The sequence below is a fragment of the Lonchura striata genome, chromosome 1 (assembly GCF_046129695.1).
Source record: "Lonchura striata isolate bLonStr1 chromosome 1, bLonStr1.mat, whole genome shotgun sequence".
Taxonomy (NCBI): Eukaryota; Metazoa; Chordata; class Aves; order Passeriformes; family Estrildidae; genus Lonchura; species Lonchura striata.
The window spans coordinates 43,115,628-43,136,284 of NC_134603.1; the positions used below are offsets into that span (position 1 = coordinate 43,115,628).

Sequence of the window (20,657 nt, forward strand, 5' to 3'; positions counted from 1 at the left end):
CAAAACCAAACCATACCAACAAAACAAAAATCCCCCAAAACAAACAAACAAAAAAAACCCCAACCAACCAACCAAAAAACCCAACAAGCAAAAAACCACACCCAAACCCCCTCATGCATGGCCATAGCCTCAGTAGATAAAAATTTACATATTAAATGTGAGTTCACTGAAGATTTGAAAATTTGTGGAAGTTCAGAACTGGGCTCAGTAAATTGCAGTGTCTGTAATGGGCTTATATGTGTACCAATATTTTTGTTATTATCCCCACTTTCTTTATTTTCTTGGTAATTCTGATATGTCTTTGTATATTAATGAAGAAGATTATTATGAGCTTCATCTTTCAGGAAGATTGTTTTGTATGTAATCAGGGAAAAAAAAGGTTGTGTAAATATTCTTCCTAATGAAATGGTAGGCAAGATCATACTGGAGTTCATAATTAAGCATGATGCTAAAAAGATTCTATCATTCTCTTTTTTTTTGGGGGGGGATTCACTGCACCTTTAACCTTAAATGTGTAAATGCTATGAAATTAGTAATGACAGGTTTTGAATCAGAAAAATGAACCATATCTAGTTGAACAACAAAATATCTGAAGTGTTGGAAGGCTGGTATTTTTGAAAGAAAAACAGATTTTTTTTTTAAGTCGTTCTAATCACATCAGTCATGTTGCAGCAAGGAATGCAAATATTCATATACTACAGATTGAGGCTGCTCTGAAATGTTCTGACAATCTGTTAGGTTTTGAGTGATGTTTCAACCCTATCACTTGGGTTTTTTTGTTTTGTTTGGTTTTGTTTTTTGGGTTTTTTTCATGGCTTTTTTTTTATGACTATAAAAAACACTACTCATCTCTGTCACATGCTGCACAGGATAAAAAGCCTTTCAGTTTTCTTAACAAGAATCAGACGGCCAGGGTGCTGCTGGAACGCAGAGAATATGCCACTGTCTGTTCAAAGTACAGCTTAATGAGCCAGACTAAACACACTGGACAATAGAGCTGTGGGGGGAAAGGGCTTCTCGTGGCTCTTTGGATCAGCTGCAGCTTTAACATCTAACTAGTTTCATTTTTCATCTTTGCAAGTTCCATTTCCCTGTTTTGTTGGTATAAACTGCTTTTCAATGAGCGGACTTTCCTGCCTAGGTGATGGTATGGTGTGCTTTGAAAAAGGATGTTGTGGATTATGCTAGGAATAATTTCTGTGTTTCTTTTTCTCTTTCATAGTCACGACCTATTCCCTCACACCTTACTTCAGCAGTTGCAGAGAGTATCCTGGCTTCCGCCTGTGAGAGTGAAAGCAGAAATGCTGCAAAAAGGATGCGGTTGGATAGACAGCAGGTACTGTGTTCTTTGGGGGTCTACCACATCCATATTTATAAATGCACTGGGCTCATTTACATAGGGTGCCATGCAGAAGGGTGGTGCAGTGCCTTATGTGCTTCTTGCTAGCAAGATTAATTAAAATACAAAAGCTGTAGTGGTTTTTTTTAATGATTACAAAAGCATGTCTTTGTCTATATTTACATAAGCTGTGTCAGGTGTCTAATATATTTGTAATGTCCAGCTGGATAAAGCTGTGTATTTACTTTTTGACGGCTGTAGATTTTCAGAGCATGTGTAATCCCTATACTAGAATTAAAAAGAACAGAACATAGAATGGATATAATGTACATAAGTAACAGAAATGGTGCATGTGTCCATGAATCAGTGTATTTATTTGTGCACATATTCTCCTTCAAAAAGTGTATGCATTTTAAATATAAGGTGAAATATTGTTACTGACTGAAAATACCTATTTGCCTGAAACAGAGAAGTTACTATGCTGTATGACAAAATGCTGTTAATTAACTTATTAGTGAGTTTTTAAAGCTCATATGCTTTTTCTTGTGTGATTATTCATCTTTGTAGTGCATGTTACAGTTTTATTACCTTTTATTTTCTGGAAATTGCATGTTTTCTTTCAGTTTTTTAAAATCCAACTGGTAGCTCATTCCAGGCGTTGATTATTTACTCACTCCAGAGATATACTGAATGTCTAACATTCTTATTACAAAGACTATTATGCTTTATTTCTCTTCATGATTGTAACAAAGTAAAAATATTAGTGATGCCTTATGTGTTCCAAAATGTGCTTCTGTCATGGCAGATGAATTTTTATTTTGTGGAATAGAACATTATTTAAAAGAACATTTTCCTTTTATGCATAGTCCATTGAGTTCCTTCAGGTCATGCCCTAACTGTATAAAGGATTACTACTGCTATACTTATAAAATGGATAGTTTAGGATCTGAGAGTGTATGTTGCTATTTCTTTCTGCTGTGATATTTTTTGCTAGGATTTTCATTATTGTGCTACATTTGCCTTAAGATTTACAAATGACATGGGATGTCAAAGCACTGTAATATTGAATATAATTTAGTTTAGAATCAGTGCTCATTCAGATTGTGCAGGTTTTATATTTTCTCATTTTTTCTCTGATTTTTCAATAATAATAAAAAGAACAGCTACAAAGTCAATGTGCTCTTAGCCCAAGGGGAGCTAGAAATAACTTGCACAAACATCAGTTACTTTCATTGCACAAAACTAATGGCTCAATTCCGTGGTCCAGCCAGGGTGAGGCAGAGTTTTGTGATTTAAGTGAGAATCCCATAATGCTTTTCAGGGAACCAGAGACCTGTTGAAACAAAAATCACTATTTAAATGGCAGTCAGAACTCCAAAAAAACATATTAATAAGTTTTTTTCCCTTTATTTGTAGTATTACTATCACAGAAGGGCTTGGAAACCGCTTTGGGAGGAGAGGCATATCTTTACTTTTCACTACAGAATGAAAAATCTGTAGTCAGAATATCTCCCAGCTGATCACCTTAATTGCAACTGTGATTTTAAAGTAGCAAATCTGCCTATGAACAACGGGTGTTGGGTTCTGCTTCCTTCAGCTCTTCCCTTTTTTGACAGTGAGTTCTGGGAACACAGGGGAGTTGCAAATAGCACCAGTCATTTGATTCAACAAGCAGTAAATTTTCTTAGCTGGTGTAACTTTGGTGCTTGCAAAACTACTTGTGGATTAAGGACAGATATGCTGAGTAGATTTGCTGAACATGCTGGGAAAAAATATGACAGTGTGTGTTAGGTAAAATTCATAAAATTTAGTGAGAAATTTACCCTTCAGGGTGGAATAGATAAGTCATTAGAGAAGTAGAAAACCTTGGGTTTAGCCCCAGTTCCATTGAAATTTAATTATTTATTCTGAGGATGTGAAATTTATGAAGTAGACTGAGAGCACAGCATTCCAGAATATTTCTGAGTATGGTTTTTAATGGACAATAGTGTGCTCAGTTCATATGTTGAGATGAGAACTGGATCTGTATTTTCACATGCAGAGAGTATGACTAATAAGTAAAAGGGTTCTATTTTGCTTGTCTTCCTATTTTTTTTTTCTTAACTTACTATTAAATTTCCTTCACTTTTCTTACATATATCTAAAATGTTATATTTTCATTAGATTTTTTTTTCTTAAACAGAGAAAGATTGGAAATGTTCAGTTCATCATGTTGTTTTGTTGTTCCATAGCTCTTAAAAAATAAAAAAAACCCAAAAAACAACAATAAAAAAACCCAAAAAACCAAAAACCCCTTGTTTTCCAAACCTGGGTTTTATACCACTGGGTAGACTCAGGCTTTGAGGATGTCAGTGAAAATTTGGGCGGAAGAAAGGGGAAATAAGATAAATAAGATTTTGGGGATGAAAATTACCATTTCATAAACTATATCAAGACATTTTCTAATTGAAGACAAGCATTAGACAGTCCTGGAAAGTAGATTGTCAGTAGGATCTGGCAAGAGCACTCAATCAGCACTTCCCCTCAGAGCTGAATGGAAGCATTGCATTAAGGCTGCTTTATTCTTGCATACAGTATGGTGAAGTTCTGCCTTTTGTGTTCCAGACAGATGCTCTGCCCCAAAGTGAGATGTGGCACTCAGTGCCATGGTTGTTTGATGTAGTGATGTTCTTGTGATAGGGTGGACTTGATGATATTAGAGGGCTCTTCCAACCTAACTGATTCTGTGGTTCTGTAATTCTGTAATTTGTATCCCTAGCACCATATTTTCTTTTCCAACCCATAAGCCATGAATTAAGAACACAGTGTTATACCCATTCCTGAAGCTAAGATAAAACTTTGCAGCCTCCTGAACTCCCTTTATTGTCTTTATTATGCCCTTTCATTTTGTTCTCCAGTTTTCCTTCTCTCCCTTACACAACACAGGCCTTGAGTTTTGAGTACTATGAATGTATGTCCCTTATGGAGGTCTCTATTTGTTAAAATTACATGAATTTCCAAATTAAATGGGTCTTTTGTCTACAGTGTTAATTTTAACAGTGATTTGATGAAAAACCATCTCAATTATTGCTCAGGAGAAAGAAGCAGCTTAAAAGTCAAAACTAGGGATGCTTTTAAGACTTTTTTTTTTTTTTGACAGATAGTGTTGGTCTTGCTCATGAGTATTTTCTGTTTCTTTCACAAGTATTAAATGTGAAGGATTGGCTTTATATACCTACAACCCCATGCACCCATTTGTTTTCTCTTCAGAAGAATCCTCTCCTTGTGTGTATGTGTCTCTATACACACAAATACTTCATCTTATGGATTACTTTCTAGAAGTATTTCTAATAGCTGCTGAGGTTAATATAGCCCTGATCTGGGGAGAGTGTTAAGAGTGATAAAGTTAAGTCTGAATAAGGATAAAACTATCCTTCCATCTGTGTCTTAAGTTCCATCTATATGATCTTTGTATTTCCCAACTCAAGGCTGAAAATTTCTGCCAGCAAAAATCCAATTTAAAAAATAAGTTAAAGAAATCTGGTTTCACTGCTGTCACTGACTTATTTTCAACATTGTTTCAACGTTGTTTTTTTTTTTTTTTCATGCCAAGAATTTGTTAATAGAAAAATAAATGTTTTCTTGTCTTCCAAGAAACTAGTAATTTCCCAATACTGCAACAATAATTTCCCAACTGCAACATTAAAAGCCTTGTCAGTTTGTGAGACTTCTCTTTAAAATACATCAATGTATTTACTAGGCTGTGGTAGCTCAGACTGTAATGCTTTGGTTGTCTGACCATGTTAGATGTTACTCAAGTGCTCTCTTAAGACCAGTGCATTTTCATTATCTTGAGATCTAGCACTGTTTGGTTGGCCAGCAGCTTTAGTGTTGCAAAGTTACATATTTGAAACCTATTACCCAAAGAGGAATCCTGTCACTTCCACCTTTAAATTTTGCCCAGTACCAAAAATAATTTATTCTGTCAAACAGTTTTTATAGATTTATATGTTGAAATTGTCTAGGTTTACTGGTAGTACTCCTGAACAGTGAAATGCATGTGACACTGGGCTAAATTTGGTTGATCTTTCACAGTCCAGATCAGGAAAATGGTACGGAGGCATCAAGAGCTTTTGTGTCTCTCTACAAATCACCTCTGTTGAGTCTGGATACTGAAAAAAAGTAACTCTTGAATTTTAAAGGCTCTTTTGATCACAGTTGATGAAAAATGTAGAAACAATAATTAAATCAGCCTTACATGATTTGCTTCAGTTAGAGATAGAAGAGGCATTATCTGAATCCTTAAGATTTTCTGTGCTACTTTGGATGTTCTCCTGGAATAATCCTTCAAGATCCTTATTACATCCCTAGCAGTATTTTGGTACGAAGCAGTTGCTTTAAGTGGAGATTCTGAACTACAACGAGCAAGGGAGTAATGAAACAAAATAAGTAGAGCTAAAATACAGCCCTACTAACTTGTATTCATTGCATATGGTGAACAAATAACCATTCCTCTTTTGCCATGCACTTCACTTTGCAAACCAAATTGCATCTTGGTTGGGCAAAAGAGGAATGGTTAAATAAATATAAAAATCTGGGAAAGCCATCCTGTCATTATGTCCTGGGCAGTGAGCAGAGGGGCAGGATGCCTGCTTTATGAACTCCAGAGACCTTGCCCATGTGGCTCAATTTGTTGTTGATCACAAAATCTGAAGTTTTGTTCTAAGAGCTGAACCATTGTCAGTCTCTGCTTCTTCCAAACAGATATGTGTGTGCTGTACTTTTGGAAAACCTCAGCATGAAACAATGTGGAGCAGTGCTATAGGACTCTGGAGGAAGTGGAGGTGGATTAGTGGTGCTACTGCTCTGGCTGAAAAAAAAAACCACCAAAAAACAACAAAAAACCCCACAAAACATCCAAAAAACCCCAAAGAAAAGTCCGTAAAGGAAGATGTAATAGAAAATAGTAATTTGTATACATCAGTATGCTAAATGACCTGCCTCTCTATTTTCCTTAAAAAAGATGAACTGGTGGAATCTATCTGTGGAAAAGCACATAGGAATGATAGTACGAAAAAGTGCCTTCCCCTTCATTTGGACACAAGTTGTTTTTTGTAACAGTTGCATTTTGTTAAGTTGTTTTTTTTTTTTTTAAGTAATACTTTTTGTGTGCTGTCATGGTGCAAAATTTATGAATTAGCATTTTTCTATTTGAAATAAGTAATTTTTGGCAATCAAGACAAAATGTCAGCACTTGGGAATGAGGAGGGAGGATGAATACAGGAAAGCAAGAAAATAACTGAATCACAGAGTAATATGACTGTAGAAGTATACGAACCTTTTCATGGACATGTCATGTATAGTTAGCCAGATCATTTAGAAAATTGATGTTGCTTCATTTACAACATGTTGATTTGTACCAGTTAGGAATCTGGACCTTTGAGAATATATTGTTATATTTGCAGATAGAATAGTGGTCATATATAATTGCAAAGCCTGGATGCTCTCCTGGATTCAATCCATGTCATTTTAGCCATTTGACTCCAGTGACTAATGTCATGGAAAAGCTCCAATAGCATGTACAGTTTTTGGATCAGCCAAAGGAGGGAGCCACATACACTTCTTTCATCCTTATGCCCCAAGTAATTGGACATGCAATGTGTGATTCTATTGTAGACACACAGCAAATGGCAAGTTGAGCCCAAGAAAAACTTAAGCTCAGAGGAAAATGAAAGTTATTCTTATCTTACATATTTCCCATGCTAAAAAGGTATTTCGCAGTCAGAGCTGGTGCTCTTTAAATTAGTAGGCTCTTCACAGAATGCATATCTGTAAATATTTTATAGAATATACATGATAAGAAAAAGTTATTCTGCACTTCATTTTTAAAAAAAATATGAGTTTTAAAGGTAAACTTTCATTTCAGAGAGTAAAGGAAAATAGCAGTAGTCAGACAACTTTATAGTCTGATAAAGATGTAGTCATTATACATTCACTGTGCAGACATCACAATACAACTCACTTGATGTTCAAACCTCAGTTAAAAAAAAAGTCTTTGTTTATTTGAGGTTTTCAAGTTGACAAGGGCGAGTCTGTGTTCACATAATATTATGCACTATGATGCTATGAAGTTCTTTGTGATAAATACTGAATGCCTTTTTAAAGAAATCTCTCATCAAGATGACAGCTGTAATTTTTTTCTATGCTGTGACTTGTAATTAAAATATCAGTAATCATTGTTGTGTAGGAAAAGATAACAACTAACTCCCAAGGAATAAAAAAAATTAATTACTCCAAACTGTATGAGGAGCAGCTGAGGTCACTTGGTCTTGTTCAGCCTGGAAGAGGGGACTGAGGGGAGACCGCACTGCAGTTACAAGTTCCTTACAAGAGCAAGAGGAGGGGCAGAGACTGATCTCTTCTCTGTGGTGACCAGTGACAGGACTTGAGGGAATGGCCTGGAGTTGTGTCAGGGGATGTTTAGGTTGGATATTAGAAAAAAGTTCTTCACCCAGAGGGTGGTTGAGCACTGGAACAGGCACCCCAGGGAAGTGGTCACAGCACAAGGCCTGACGGAGTTCAAGAAGTGTTTGGACAATGCTCTCAGGTACATGGTGTGACTCTTGGACTCTTAGAGACTGTGCAGGGACAGGATTTGAACTCAATGATCCTGATGGGTTCCTTGCAACTCAGCTTATTCTGTGAATTTGTGGTAAGTTTGCAAAGAGGCACTTCCAACACATCCTTATCAGCCTTTTTTGTTTTGGGGGATAAAAGCAAGGAAAATCTAAAGTTTTCGGTGAATAGGCTGTTAAAGATATTGTACCATTTTGTAATTTTAACTATATTGTTTTTATCTGTTAGAGGAGTAGGAATAGGTGTCTATTAGGTTTCTGAGAAATGAATTATGGCCTAGGACACACATGCTGGGAGCTGACCTAACATTTGACTCCGGATAGTTGTCATAGCAGCAACCTGAATAGAGCAGATTGGTACAAGTGCTGCTTGCAGAACTGGATACAGGTTCTGTGCTAACGCAATACATCTGAATATTAATAAAAGTGCACAGGTACTGCCACTAGGAAATTACTGCTGCGGTATGTCCTTCAATTTATATCTAATTCCTACATTTTTTAAAAATAGAGGTTTGTGAGGTGATGTTACTGATCTGCCTCCATACAATTCCTGGTGCTTTTTTTCTGCATGTAATAGGGGGGTTGACGTAAAGAAAGACTCTTAAAGCACTGTTTTATTAACAAAAATAATGTCTTGCTACTACAGACCAGGAACAGTTTGTGCTTTGATTAAGAAGGAAGGAAATTACTGGTGGACAAATTACAAGTAATTGTGAAACTGTTTTAGAAGAAACAAATTAAAAATCTAAATTGCAGTGAGGCCATGGACCTCTATTGCAAGATCACTGTATCTGGCTTTCAGCAGTGATGGGTAAGAGAGTTTTAAACCTTCATATTTGGAGGACAGAAAGAATTTTGCAATTAATGCCCATCTTCTAAATCTTGACACTGAGGAGTTTTTTCATGTATTACCCTTCAGAGATCAGGAAAGAAGGAAGAAATATATACATTTGCATCCTTGATTGTGTGTTGTTCTCTTTCATGATCAGTAGAGCTCCTAGGAGGAAAGAAAATAATTGCATGGTTTTAAAATGTTCTCTATATTCTGTTATTTCTATTGTACAGTGGCAATATAGGGAAACATATTGTATGGGGCAGACTTGGACAACACTGGTTACAGAAAAGGGAGTTATGCAAAAATATCTCCCAGCTGATGTTGGAGGATGCCTTGCTGAGGCACTGCTGCTGTGGCAGAAAGCTGCAAATGCAGAGGGAGCACATAAAAATGGTTTTGTGTCAGGGAGATGGAGTCCTTTTCACAGCTATTCAGTATGCAGGAACAACACATCAACTCTACATCCTTGTAAGAGGTGTAGAAGAAAGCATCAGGAGTTCCTCCTTTTGGGTTTCACAGAGCCTAATTTGCTCTAGAGGATGGAAGAAAAAAAGGCACTCCATCCAAGTGGCAGCTGTGCAGAGGGATAGAGCCATGTCCTACCTCGGCTGTACATTTACATAAGACCTAAAATATTCCAGCTCAAAGTGATTTTTGCTTCAGAATGGGAGGTTTCTGGAGTCTTAGAAAAGAGCAAAAGGAAGCAGATGGTTCACTTAACATAAAGCAAATAAATAGAAATTGGAATCCCAAAATCCACAAGAGGCAAATGTCACTTAACTTGCAAAGAACTCAATGCTTCTTACACTACAGAAGCTTTATTAATAATATCTTTTTTTGTTCAGACATCTCTTTGTGATTTGGTATTTAATAGGGATGAGAATGACTTCTGTACTTCAGTACTTCATCCTTTTTTATCTACACTCAAAATGTTCCCTAAGATGACTGTAATGTCTTGGATACTCACACTCCAGTTTGGATTTCAGGCCTTGTTCCATCATTTTCCCACCTAGTGATAATTTTTCTTCTAGGTTGGTCTTTGGTTTGTTTTTGTGGTTCCAAATGATATGCCTTAACCACTGAGGCAAAAAATGTTATGCTGGCACCGTTTAGCTGCATGTGGATCATTGTCAGGAGATCAAATTATGTACAAATATGGGGACGCTTAGCTTCCTACCCAGAATGCACTGGCCATATTGTCAAGGGGAAGAATATAAGTGGAATGCATTGTAATTTTAAATCCTGCTGCCTTTCAAGTCAGTGACAAAATTCCTCGTTTCAGCAGTGCTGCATAGGGCTCTGTCATCAGCAGATGCAGCTGGAGAGGATGCCAAGTATCACAGGGCAGCCCCCCTCTCTCCACACTCCAGACCAACCTACATTAAATTTGCTACATGCAATGGAAAGGAATAATGTGCAAGGCATGCAATTGCAAATAATTTCATGCCTTGGATTTTCAGTGAGGCCCTAAGGTGAACAGCTAATTTTTCACTTCAACACAGAGATCATTAAATTAGAAAATGCTGTATTTTTCCAGGCTCTTTGTGCTGAGCATGTGTGAATTTCAAGCTGCTGATTTCAGAGTGTACTTTAAGGCACCCTGAGCTGCCATAAGATCTTGAATGTGAAGTAAAATTCATGTCAATGTAAGTTTTCTGTTCTGGAGGTTGATAAAGCTGAAGGCTCAAAAATGGAATATTGTGCTGTTTCTTGGACAGGAACTTTTGAGCAATCTTATCCCCCTTCCTACCATCAGTAGAATGAATATGAACAGGGTTGGGAACAGTTTTCTTCCAGGTGTCTTTAACATTCATTTTATGTCAAGGAGGCAGAAAAGAAAAGGCCAGTGGACATGTAGATATAAGAGTTCTCTATTCAGGTCTGAAAATGGAGGATTTAGAGTCTGGACTTCTGTTCTTCCTGCTCCAGCCTTAAAAGCCAGAAATAGAGAACCTTTTTACTTATCCTTCCTTTCATATAGCAAGATATTAAATGTGAAGTATTTTCTTGCCTGTCAGATGTTTCTATCATAGATAAAAGTATTTATTTCTTTTCCTGTGTTTAGCTAATGACTTCATTGCACACACCCTCCTGCCCACAGTACAGGCAGGGAATAATGTTTCTGGTGAGTAAATCCCCATTATCATGCAGATTTTGGGCCAGTTTAATGACATCAACACAAAGCCACTGTGCATGAGCAAAACCTTATTTTTCAAGAAAGGCAAGTTCTGGTTTTGGTTATTGAATTAGTAAGATTTAGAAGATTTTAGAGAAACATAAATTACTCCTAAGTTCCAAACATCAATTGCACAATGGATTCAGAAATATTCCTCAATTAAAAAATGCAGTTCTGCCCACAGAAAAGACATGTACAAGTGAATGCACAGACTGCTTATGTTTGGTAGCAGGAACATGTTTGTGATTCAACAACTGGTTTGATGTCCTAAACCAAATTTAGAAACATATTTTTCTAAGAAAAAAATTAAACCTATAATAAGCTGTGGGAGTAGGAGCTGAATGCAGTGCCTGAAAGCAGCACCAGCTGCTAAAGAGGCTAGGCACAGGACACAGCAGCCAAGCAGCCTGTGGCCAGCAGCCCAGGCATTGTGCCAAAAGAATTCTCCCCAGAAATGAGAATATTTGGGGAACAGATTTGCACTGCAGTACACATATTTCATGCTTATTACTCATGGTAATTCATATTAAGCTTCAGTTTTACTGTCTCCATTAATAAAGCAAATCAGAAAGTGCATCCTCCAGAGGCCAGTCAAAGTTCATTTCTTTGTTTCTTCCAATGGCATATGCTACTTTGGTTTGATGATTATGGAGTCAAAAGGCCATGCCCCAAACATCACTTCTTATTTAATTAATCTTTTAAAATACAGAAGCCTCACAGTACTGAAGTTAAAGGATTATAAAGTTCTATAAAAAAATTAGAGCAATTCTTCTTTAGTAGCAAAATATTCTCTCTCTACTAAATAGTTGAAAACAGGCTGCAGAGGTGAGGTTTGTTTGGGGTTTTTTTATACAATTTATTTTTAAAAGCTTTTTTTTTAAACTGTAAATTTAAGTTTTATCTGAGACAGTGTTCATTAATAGACACCCTGCATTGAACTCATAGAAAGAATTCTGTTTTCCACAAACATGCTGTTCAGATTTTGATGCAGATTTGAAATAAAATAATTAGCATTCATATTTATCAAACAGAGGGTAAAATATCTTTAAACATCTGAACCTACCTTTGAAAAGAAGAGCCAATCATTGAGTGAATGCAAAAAAGCAAGTGCTCACTCTCTGACAGACAAGAAAACTGGGGCTTGTTGTTTTGGGTTTTTTTTTGGTTTTTTTTTTTTTTTTTGTTTGTTTTGTTTTTTTTTTTTTTTAGAAGATCTATAACTTAAACTATCATCTACCTGTAGAAGCAAAATGATGGAATCTCCAGCGGGCTTGCTTTTCTTCCTTGTCAGTGTGTAACACACAGACATTTTTAATTAGTTGAAAATGAGGAAGTTAATTCAGCATTGACCTCAAATGCTTCATGTCTAGGCTGTCATCTGTTTCTAAATGAAGAAGAATTTAATTTGGAATCTATCATAAAGTGCTTTGGTCCATTCCTCCTGACACACACTCCAAGATGTGTAATAATAAAAGGAAATCTGGAGCAGAAGAGAAATAGGAAGAATCACTCAAAATCCAAATCGTACCCTGTAGTTTTCCATAGAGCCTTTTTCAGTGGTTGCATTTCAATATCCCAGATCTGGCAGGAATATGAAAAACTGTTTTGTGTCAACAAAATAGGCTGGCAGTGGTGGGAGTGATACCAGTTGTAGTGCAGTAGACAAAGAGACTTACAGTGGGAGGTTTAATTCTGTTGACCATGATGATATTGTAGTAATAAATCTGCAAAGCTGGCACAAGCATTGCTCCAGTACTCCCACACACTTTTCCTTGTGTGCTTCCTAAACATTTGATTCATGTTTAAAGATTTTCTCTGATGGTCCTCTGGTGCCACAGTCCTTCTGCACTGAATGGAGTAATGCTGATCTATCCCAGCTGAAAACGTTGCCCATCACAGTCACTGGAAAATGGTGTTTTGGCAAGGGGGGAGAGACACTCCTGCAGGATTACCTTACTGAGATAATTTCTTTAGGACAGTACACATAGGCATGAAAAGTACTGAGAAAAATGCTTGATTGTGATCATAAAAGTGGAATGCCTGCGGCGTAGGAAGGCTTGTTCTGAATGAGAGGATTACACTGCAAAGGAGGAATTTCTCTTGCTTTGCATATTTCTGGTTCAGCAGTAAGTACTACTATGCCTTTGTCATCACGCATGAGTTTCAGTTATACATTGATTCATTTAGCACCATTACCTGCAGGCAAAACCACTCCTAGGATGGCAAAAGAGGACATTGTTTTCTTGCAGTTTATGTTGTTTCTCTTTTGGAAAAAAAAGTCAGATATTCAGACTCATCCATTCTGTCAATAAAGAAGCAGCGATCTTCTGCAAGGTGCTGGCTTCTGCAAAAAATTGGCTTTGAGAAGGTTTATGTAGCAAGATGAGAATAAACATGACATAACCTCTACTTAATTTCCCCTGAAATTTTGCCTTTATTTTCTTCAGATTATTAGCTACTCTAATTCCAGCAGGGGCATCTTAGGCCCTGGAGTTCATTATGCAGTGCTTCACTTTTGGGATCAGGCATGTACCAAATGAAGTCTCTTAGGAAGAGCAGGTTTAGTAAACCTGTGTCCATGGTCCTATGTCCTGAGTTAGGCTGAGAGCTCTGTAGAGGTGACAGAGGGAAGGAAAAGGTCCTTTCATATTCTCCCATCAGAGGCTGATGGAATTGTAGTCTTCCATGTGAATCTTCCTTTCCTTTAAAGGAAAATGGGGGTTGGGAGTGGGTAGGGAGGTGTAAATAGAGGCGATGAGGATTCTCAAGGTTGACTACTTAAAAACAAAGCCTCAATCAATAACTTGTCATAAGGGCCAAGGCAAGGATCATGCTGTACTGTTCTTTAGCTCAGAGAAAAAAATCTGCCTTTGTTTTCTGCCTATCCCGAGAGGAAGAATTTCTGTATGAGGCCTGGGCCCTAACAATTCTCTTCACTTTGCTGGTACAAAAGGGAAGAAAAATGTTCCACCTGCCCTCTTTCCTGTTGTCCTTCTCTGCAAGGCAGAAATGGTGGCTGAAAACTCTTCTGCTCTTCACATGACACCTTTGTCTGGATTTGTACTGCTTTCTCCACAGGAAATGTCATGTGTATTTTGTGAAAAACCTGCAGGAGTTTTGCCAAAATTCAAAGGTATTTTTACAATTCCCATATTCAACCAGTCCCAGTCCTGCCTTTTACATGTCTGAAGCTGCTTCTAACCTGGTGCCAGCCATTGTTGGACATGTGATTTAAATTTGCACTGCTGTGCACACACTGTGATGCACTGTGCACTCTTGCACTGTGCATCTGTCTTGTATACGGAGACAACTTTCAATTGGTAGTGCTGGAATACCTAGCTATCTAAATTATTTCATACATTTAAATTTCTCTAGAAAAATAAGGAGCCATAATGACCAAAGAGCCATAATGAAAAATAATGACCAGTATAACTTATGAAATAGTTTATGAATGGTGGTGCAACCTAAGACAAGAACAGCAGGAGCTATGGAGAAAATTAACTTGCAAGGACACCTTCTACCATTAGTCTACCTAAAATGAGATTGCTCCATTGAGTTATTAAGCTTTTTAATATTCCTTTATTCCTGATGGGGAAAAAAGGCCACACCAAGAAGAGTGCATTCAAAAATCTACTATCTAGAACCTCACTAAAGAACAATAAGTTTATCTTAAGGGCCACAGGAAAAGATAAATGCTATCCCTTTCCATTTGGGCAGAGAAACACAGTGCTTTAGTAGAACACAGTTTATCTTTCCCCAGGGACTGAGAATCCCACTTAAACTAAACTGTAGAAGTAGCTCATCCATGTGTCCATGCTCAACCAGCAGCACTGGTGACGTCTGAAATCTCCTGTTGCACTTCTGCTACCACAGTGTGTAATGAACTAAAAAGCTGACAGAATATGAACAGTGAGCCATCTGCTTAAGTACTCCTCCAACAAAAGTGGTTCTCCAGCAGCTCCTTGCAACAACCACACAATACCTCTTCCCAAAGGATGTTTTCTGTACTGCAGGTGATGTGGCAGTGGTGAAAAAACAAGACTCAAATGCTGCAATGTGAAAACATCAACCTTTTATTTAAGGTTAACATACCCATTCCAGTTTATAGATGATGTGTCATTCTATCAAAAATGCAGAAGTCTGGGGTTTATTTATCTCTCTTCTACACAATAGCACCTTTTTATTTTGATCTTCTTTTTCCATGTCAGTCTCGTGCTTTCATTTCTTGTTGAGCACTGGCTGATGTCACTTTTGATACCTGGTGACAACGCTGATGGTGACAGTTCATTTCAGTGTTAATAATCTGAAAGCAAAAGGAACCTATGCCATTCTAATCTGAAACTGAAGCATGGCTTTGTTTTCTTGGCTCTGTATCTTGTGTCAGGAGGACAGTTTGGAGATCTTTGAAGTGCTGGCAGCTAATTTAGCATTTTGATAGGCACTCTTCAAGTTTCCACTTCACTGTTGGTATTTCAGGCATTTTAGATGCCTAACTGGACTCTCTATTACACTCAGTTTAACTCAATTAGACTGTATCAATATTTCACCACTATCTAAAAATTCTATTTATAGTTTTTTATCAGAAGTATGGAAAAAAAAAATATACTGGACTTCAAAGCACAATTATCTTTAGTTACCTGGACTTCTGGCAGTGACATGTTCATTATGGTTGCCTTTGCAGGCTAGGAGCACTTTTTCATGTAATCTCAGGTTTTCGGGCCAGAAAATTCTACTCTGAGACTGATGTGCTCTCCATGTAATGATGAGATGATAGACTCACAGCTAAAGCATGAGTGTTCAGCTTGGCTGGAATACCCAGCTCCAACTGAGCTACAAATTGAGTAGTATGTCACAAAAGAATGGGCTTTCTCATTTTTTATACATACTTGATTTAAGTAAATAAAAGTGAAGAAAATAATGCAGAGAGAGTGGCAGAGAAAAACAGTCTTATTCTGATAACAGAGAGTGGAAAACAATTTAACAATCCCCCAGCTGCTCCTTACAAGAGAAGAAATAGTGTGCAAACCCAAGAACAGCAATTATGTCTCAGCTGATTTCACTGCTAAGTCCACTTTTGAATTACCAAAACATTTCCCAGTCTAAGGAATATCTGGCATGTCTTCTGTGATATTATTTGAACTTTACTTCATGTTTTATTTGAGCCAGCTTACTCAAATTTGCATTAAGTACTTCTGGATAAAATCTCAGGGGTCTTTCTGCTGGCTGTAAGTAGACCTCATCCATAAAGCTAGTGCCTTTTCCTGCAATGCTGTTTTAGAGGACAACTAAACAGGGAAGGAATCTATCTAAAGATGGAATTAGTTTGTTATATCTGTACTGATGGTTTTGGACACTAGGTTAGGGGACTGTAAATAGATGCATCATTTTAAGGAATACTGGAATAGCCTGGAAAGTGGAGAAATACCCATGGAGAGATATTATGTGACAAATATATGTATAAGTCTTGAAAGGTTATCAGAGGAGAACTCTCCCCCTTAAATAAAATATTGTTGTGTTATATTTTAAGCATTTTCCTAAAGAGATTGTAAGATTCAAGCACTCATTTTTCAGGTTTCAACTATGGGTCTGGTACAGCAAGTTGAAATTTCAAGTAGATGGTAATTTTTTATTAATAATCCCTAGACATAAGGACTGGAAATTTTGTAGAACTTTATTCAAAATAGTTTGGAGGTAAGAAGGCATGATGCCACATGGCAAACAGGTCACAAGGGTTAACATTTCTATGTGCAAATCCAGAGGCTGTAGCAAATTCTTTGCTTTTCTTACTGTGAATACTGAAACTCTGCTGACTTAACTGAAAATTTGGCTTTTTTTCTTTCCACTGTAAAAGAAATAAGGCTTTCTGGGGAAGGTAGTATCTTTTCTTAGATAAGCTTTCAGGCACAGAAGTTCTACTGGTCTTGCGTTACACTGCCAGCATGCTGAGCTTACAGCTGTAAGAGCACATCCTCCAATATGAAAGAAGTCCTTTTACAGAACTTTTTTCTATTCAGTACTTTAAATGTGAAAGTCAGCCAATGCAAAGGACTACTGTGTAGCTTCACTTGGATTTCAAACTTAGGAAATTATGTAGGTCTATGAAACTATAAATTATGTAGATATATTTTCTTCCTTTTTTTTTTTTTTTCAAGCCTCAATAGTCTCAAACAGGCTTTATTTAGTGTAGTTTATTTAGTAGTAATCTGAACACAAACCTTAGCAACTGGAGTGGGGCGAAATAATGTGGAATGGAAAACAAAACTGAAGTGAAAACTCACATCCATCATTTGCAGAAATACCATTTCTACTATTGCTGAGCACACTGAGTCAATAACCTTACTGCAAAATTAAGGGAAAATTCAGCCTACTGTGAAATGCCAATGTAATGTTCAGCTGTCCAAGCTTCCAGGATATTTGCTATAAAATTAAAAGTTGGGTTAAATACTAGAGAGTTACTTTAATGTAATTAAAGCTAATAAAAGATCCAATATTCTGTCAGAACAATGTGTGCCATCCAAGCATTTGGTAGAATCATCACTTATTAAGATTGCCTCACATTTCCCATTACAATACTAGGTGTGCAGTGCAATGATAATTTCATGACCTTCAGCCCACAGGGATTACATTTACTGTTCTCTATGTCTTCCATCTGTTGAACTCTTTCAGAGATAATTACAGCCATTTTCAAGAATGAGAAAAATTTTATCCTGTAAGGGTTGTTTGATCATTAAGTATATTTACTGTTCCTTAAAAAAAAAACAAACAAAGGCTTTGTGTGTGCTCTTGACAACATGATGTCATTTGTACCAAGGATGTAACACTGCATACACATGTTTACACAATCAAAGTATTTTATTTGCTAAATTCTGATCTCGGTGTAGAGAGGAGGGGAAAAGTGTTGGGGCTGGAGCCTAATGAGGGTTGACAGGAGCAGTGAAAGCAAGGAACTAAGGGAAAGTGACATTATGAAATGGGGTTGGATGAGGAAGTTGAGCAAGCTGAGACTGGCAATGTCATGGAAACTGGACAGGTGGATTAAAGAACTAGTGGTGAAAGAGGATCAGATACTACTAATGAGAAATAATGTGAGTTGAAACCAGGAGCTGCTCTAGCTAATTATGGAACCTGGCTTTTTCTCCCTGTGGGACAAGATTTTTGGGATTAGGATACTGATAGGAGTCTGAGCATAGAGAGAAAATCTCAAATGGAACCATCAGTGAGTGTAACACTGATTAAATACAAACAAGGAAACAAAAAGCCTTGAGTTGTTGAAGCTGCTCAGGTATCTGGCATCAAGAGACTTGTTTGGAAAGGAGAGATTAGGATTTGCTAGGCAAGAAGATTGAAACTGAGATGAAGGATAGGAGGCAAGACTAGAGAAGCAAAGAGAATGGGGTGAAGTCTCAGGGATTTTGCAGACAGAGCACAAGGTGTACACAATCTGGTCCTGCCAACAGAAATTGGTGTCTAAGAAGGGGGCCAGATTCTGGGCCCTTCAGTGGGAGCCAGGTTTCATGTGTCTTATTCTCCTTTAAATACCTTGCTCCACTCCATGCAGGTGGTGATGGCTGCTTACCCTGGCAGCCACTTCTCTGTGCAGAAGCTGAAATGGGCAGAGAACTCCCAGCCTCACAATCCTCTGTGGATATTGCAAGGTGTCTCTTGATATATGAGTTTGTTCCCAGTTAAAAACTTAAGCATTTTTAAAAATTAATTTACACAAAGAGAAGCTCATTATGTTGTTACAGTTGCAGAACTCAAGACCTTTGCATATTAGGTAACTCTAGCTTAAGTTGCCTTTGTTGCAGAATCTCACCATCTGAAAAGCACTGATAAAATTCCTGTCTATCATAGTATTGTAAGGATTAATTGGGTATGCTTTGAAAAGTGTTATGTGGTTTTATCATATGTTTCTATTTATTTTACTTTTGATTGTAGAATTAAATTAATGGAATTCAAATGGGAAAAATATATGAAACATTATCTCCTTTCTTCTAAAGCCATATTACAAGCTACTGAGATCTAAAAAAAAAAAAAAAAAAATAAATTTAAAGCCTGCTTTGTTTCTACAAGTGAATGAATTTTTTTCCTTATGCTGAAAAAGTGGAAGGCCATATGCAAATAGGCTTGCTCCTTTGTTTGAAGACTTATCTGCATTAGAGTTTTCCTTACCTAAAAGTGGTATTCTAAAATAAGTGTTTGTTAACAAGAACAACAAGCAATCCACATTTTTCTGTTTAACTTATTAAAAAAGGTAGTATCAAGAAATATGAATCAAAAATGTGTTTGTCTTTCTGTCTCTTTTCTAATTCATGGGGGAAAAGTCACACTGACATAGGAGCAGTTAAAAGCTGTTATTCTCAGAGTCGTTGATTTGTCAGTCTGGGAAGTACTGCATTATTGAAAGCAGTAGCTCTATGTGTGTCACCAGCTTTGCATTTTTGGAATATTATTATTTTTATTCTTTTTGCAGAAGTTCTGTTAGCTCTATGGTGAGTTAGCACTGGCCATGTGAGTTGATCTGTACACACACTTCCTAACTTCCTGCTAACAGGGAAGCCAAGGCAATAGTACTGCTCTCTCTTAATTGGAGTATGCTGAATTTCTGACACTTGTGTATAAAAGGGATCAAAACTCAATGTAGGACAGATTTGCCAGGGCTCTCTATTTCCACAATCTATTGCTTTTTTTTGTGTTATTTTGGAGGCGGTAAAGGAGATGGGGAACAGAAGGGATCAGTGACACTGCTAAAGATGCTTCTCCAAAGACTGTTTTAGAAGAGTTGTGTGTGCTGTGCCTCTGCTGACAGGGGAACAAGAGGCTGGGAAGTGCCAGTGAGCCTTGCTATTTGTACCACAGTCCTGACAATCTGCACCAACATCATGTTGCTGCTGAGAGCATCAGTCAGAGCAAGGACGGGTTTCTTCAATATACACGTTGTGCGACTGACAGCAACACTGCATGGCAAATTTTCTTAGGATGTACTGTCCTTAGAGTGTTACTAAATTGCTTCCCTGATTAAAAGTCAAATCAAACATTTTTTTATATCTGCTCTTTTGTGGAAAAATAAAAGTGTTCCCCCAGTACAGACCTTGACATAAGGCTGAGACATAAATACCTCTGGTATATATCAAGCTGAGGATCACAGTAAGGACCTCATGCTTCCTCTTTTCAAGCCAACAGATAAGTTTTTATTTTAGCATGCTTTTGTACCTACAAAGTATTTTTCCATATTTTGATTTCAATCATTTTGCAGGTAATGTGCTCAAGATTTACGTGGCTTCTCCTCCAAAATAAATTCAGAAGAGAAATATTGTTAGAGGGATGATTTACTTCCTTTGGCATATACTAAATTAATATAGTATGAGTCAAATTCTAGAAGAACAAATGTTATATCTGCACCTTGGTCATACTTCTTATTAAATTATAAATAGTTTAAAAATGGTTGGTTAATACTTCAAAAGTTTAGTATATTGTTATGATGACAACAGTGTATGTTCCAGACAATTAGATCAAACATGTCACTAAATGGTTAGTTAATTGCTAATGAGTGTCTTGAAATTAAAGTATTTTTTAAATAAAATTTTAAATAAATAAGCCTTTTCAGTGTAAGCATTATATAGGGAGAAACAGGAGGTGCTGAATAACTAACAGAATATTTCAAATATCTCAGTTCGCAGTGGAACAGCAGTA

The 20,657-nt window shown here is 37.0% G+C and overlaps 1 protein-coding gene across 5 annotated transcripts in view; it reads left to right on the plus strand.

Moving 5' to 3' along the window:
- The window catches only part of NOL4 (nucleolar protein 4), a 189,293-nt gene that overhangs the window by 153,043 nt on the left and 15,593 nt on the right, over positions 1 to 20,657 (plus strand). For all 5 annotated transcript variants that reach the window (XM_077783766.1, XM_077783765.1, XM_031504026.2 and 2 more), the window contains one exon: positions 1,223 to 1,336. In XM_077783766.1, coding sequence (XP_077639892.1) covers positions 1,223 to 1,336 — 114 coding nt within the window. The remainder of the gene's footprint in view (positions 1 to 1,222; positions 1,337 to 20,657) is intronic.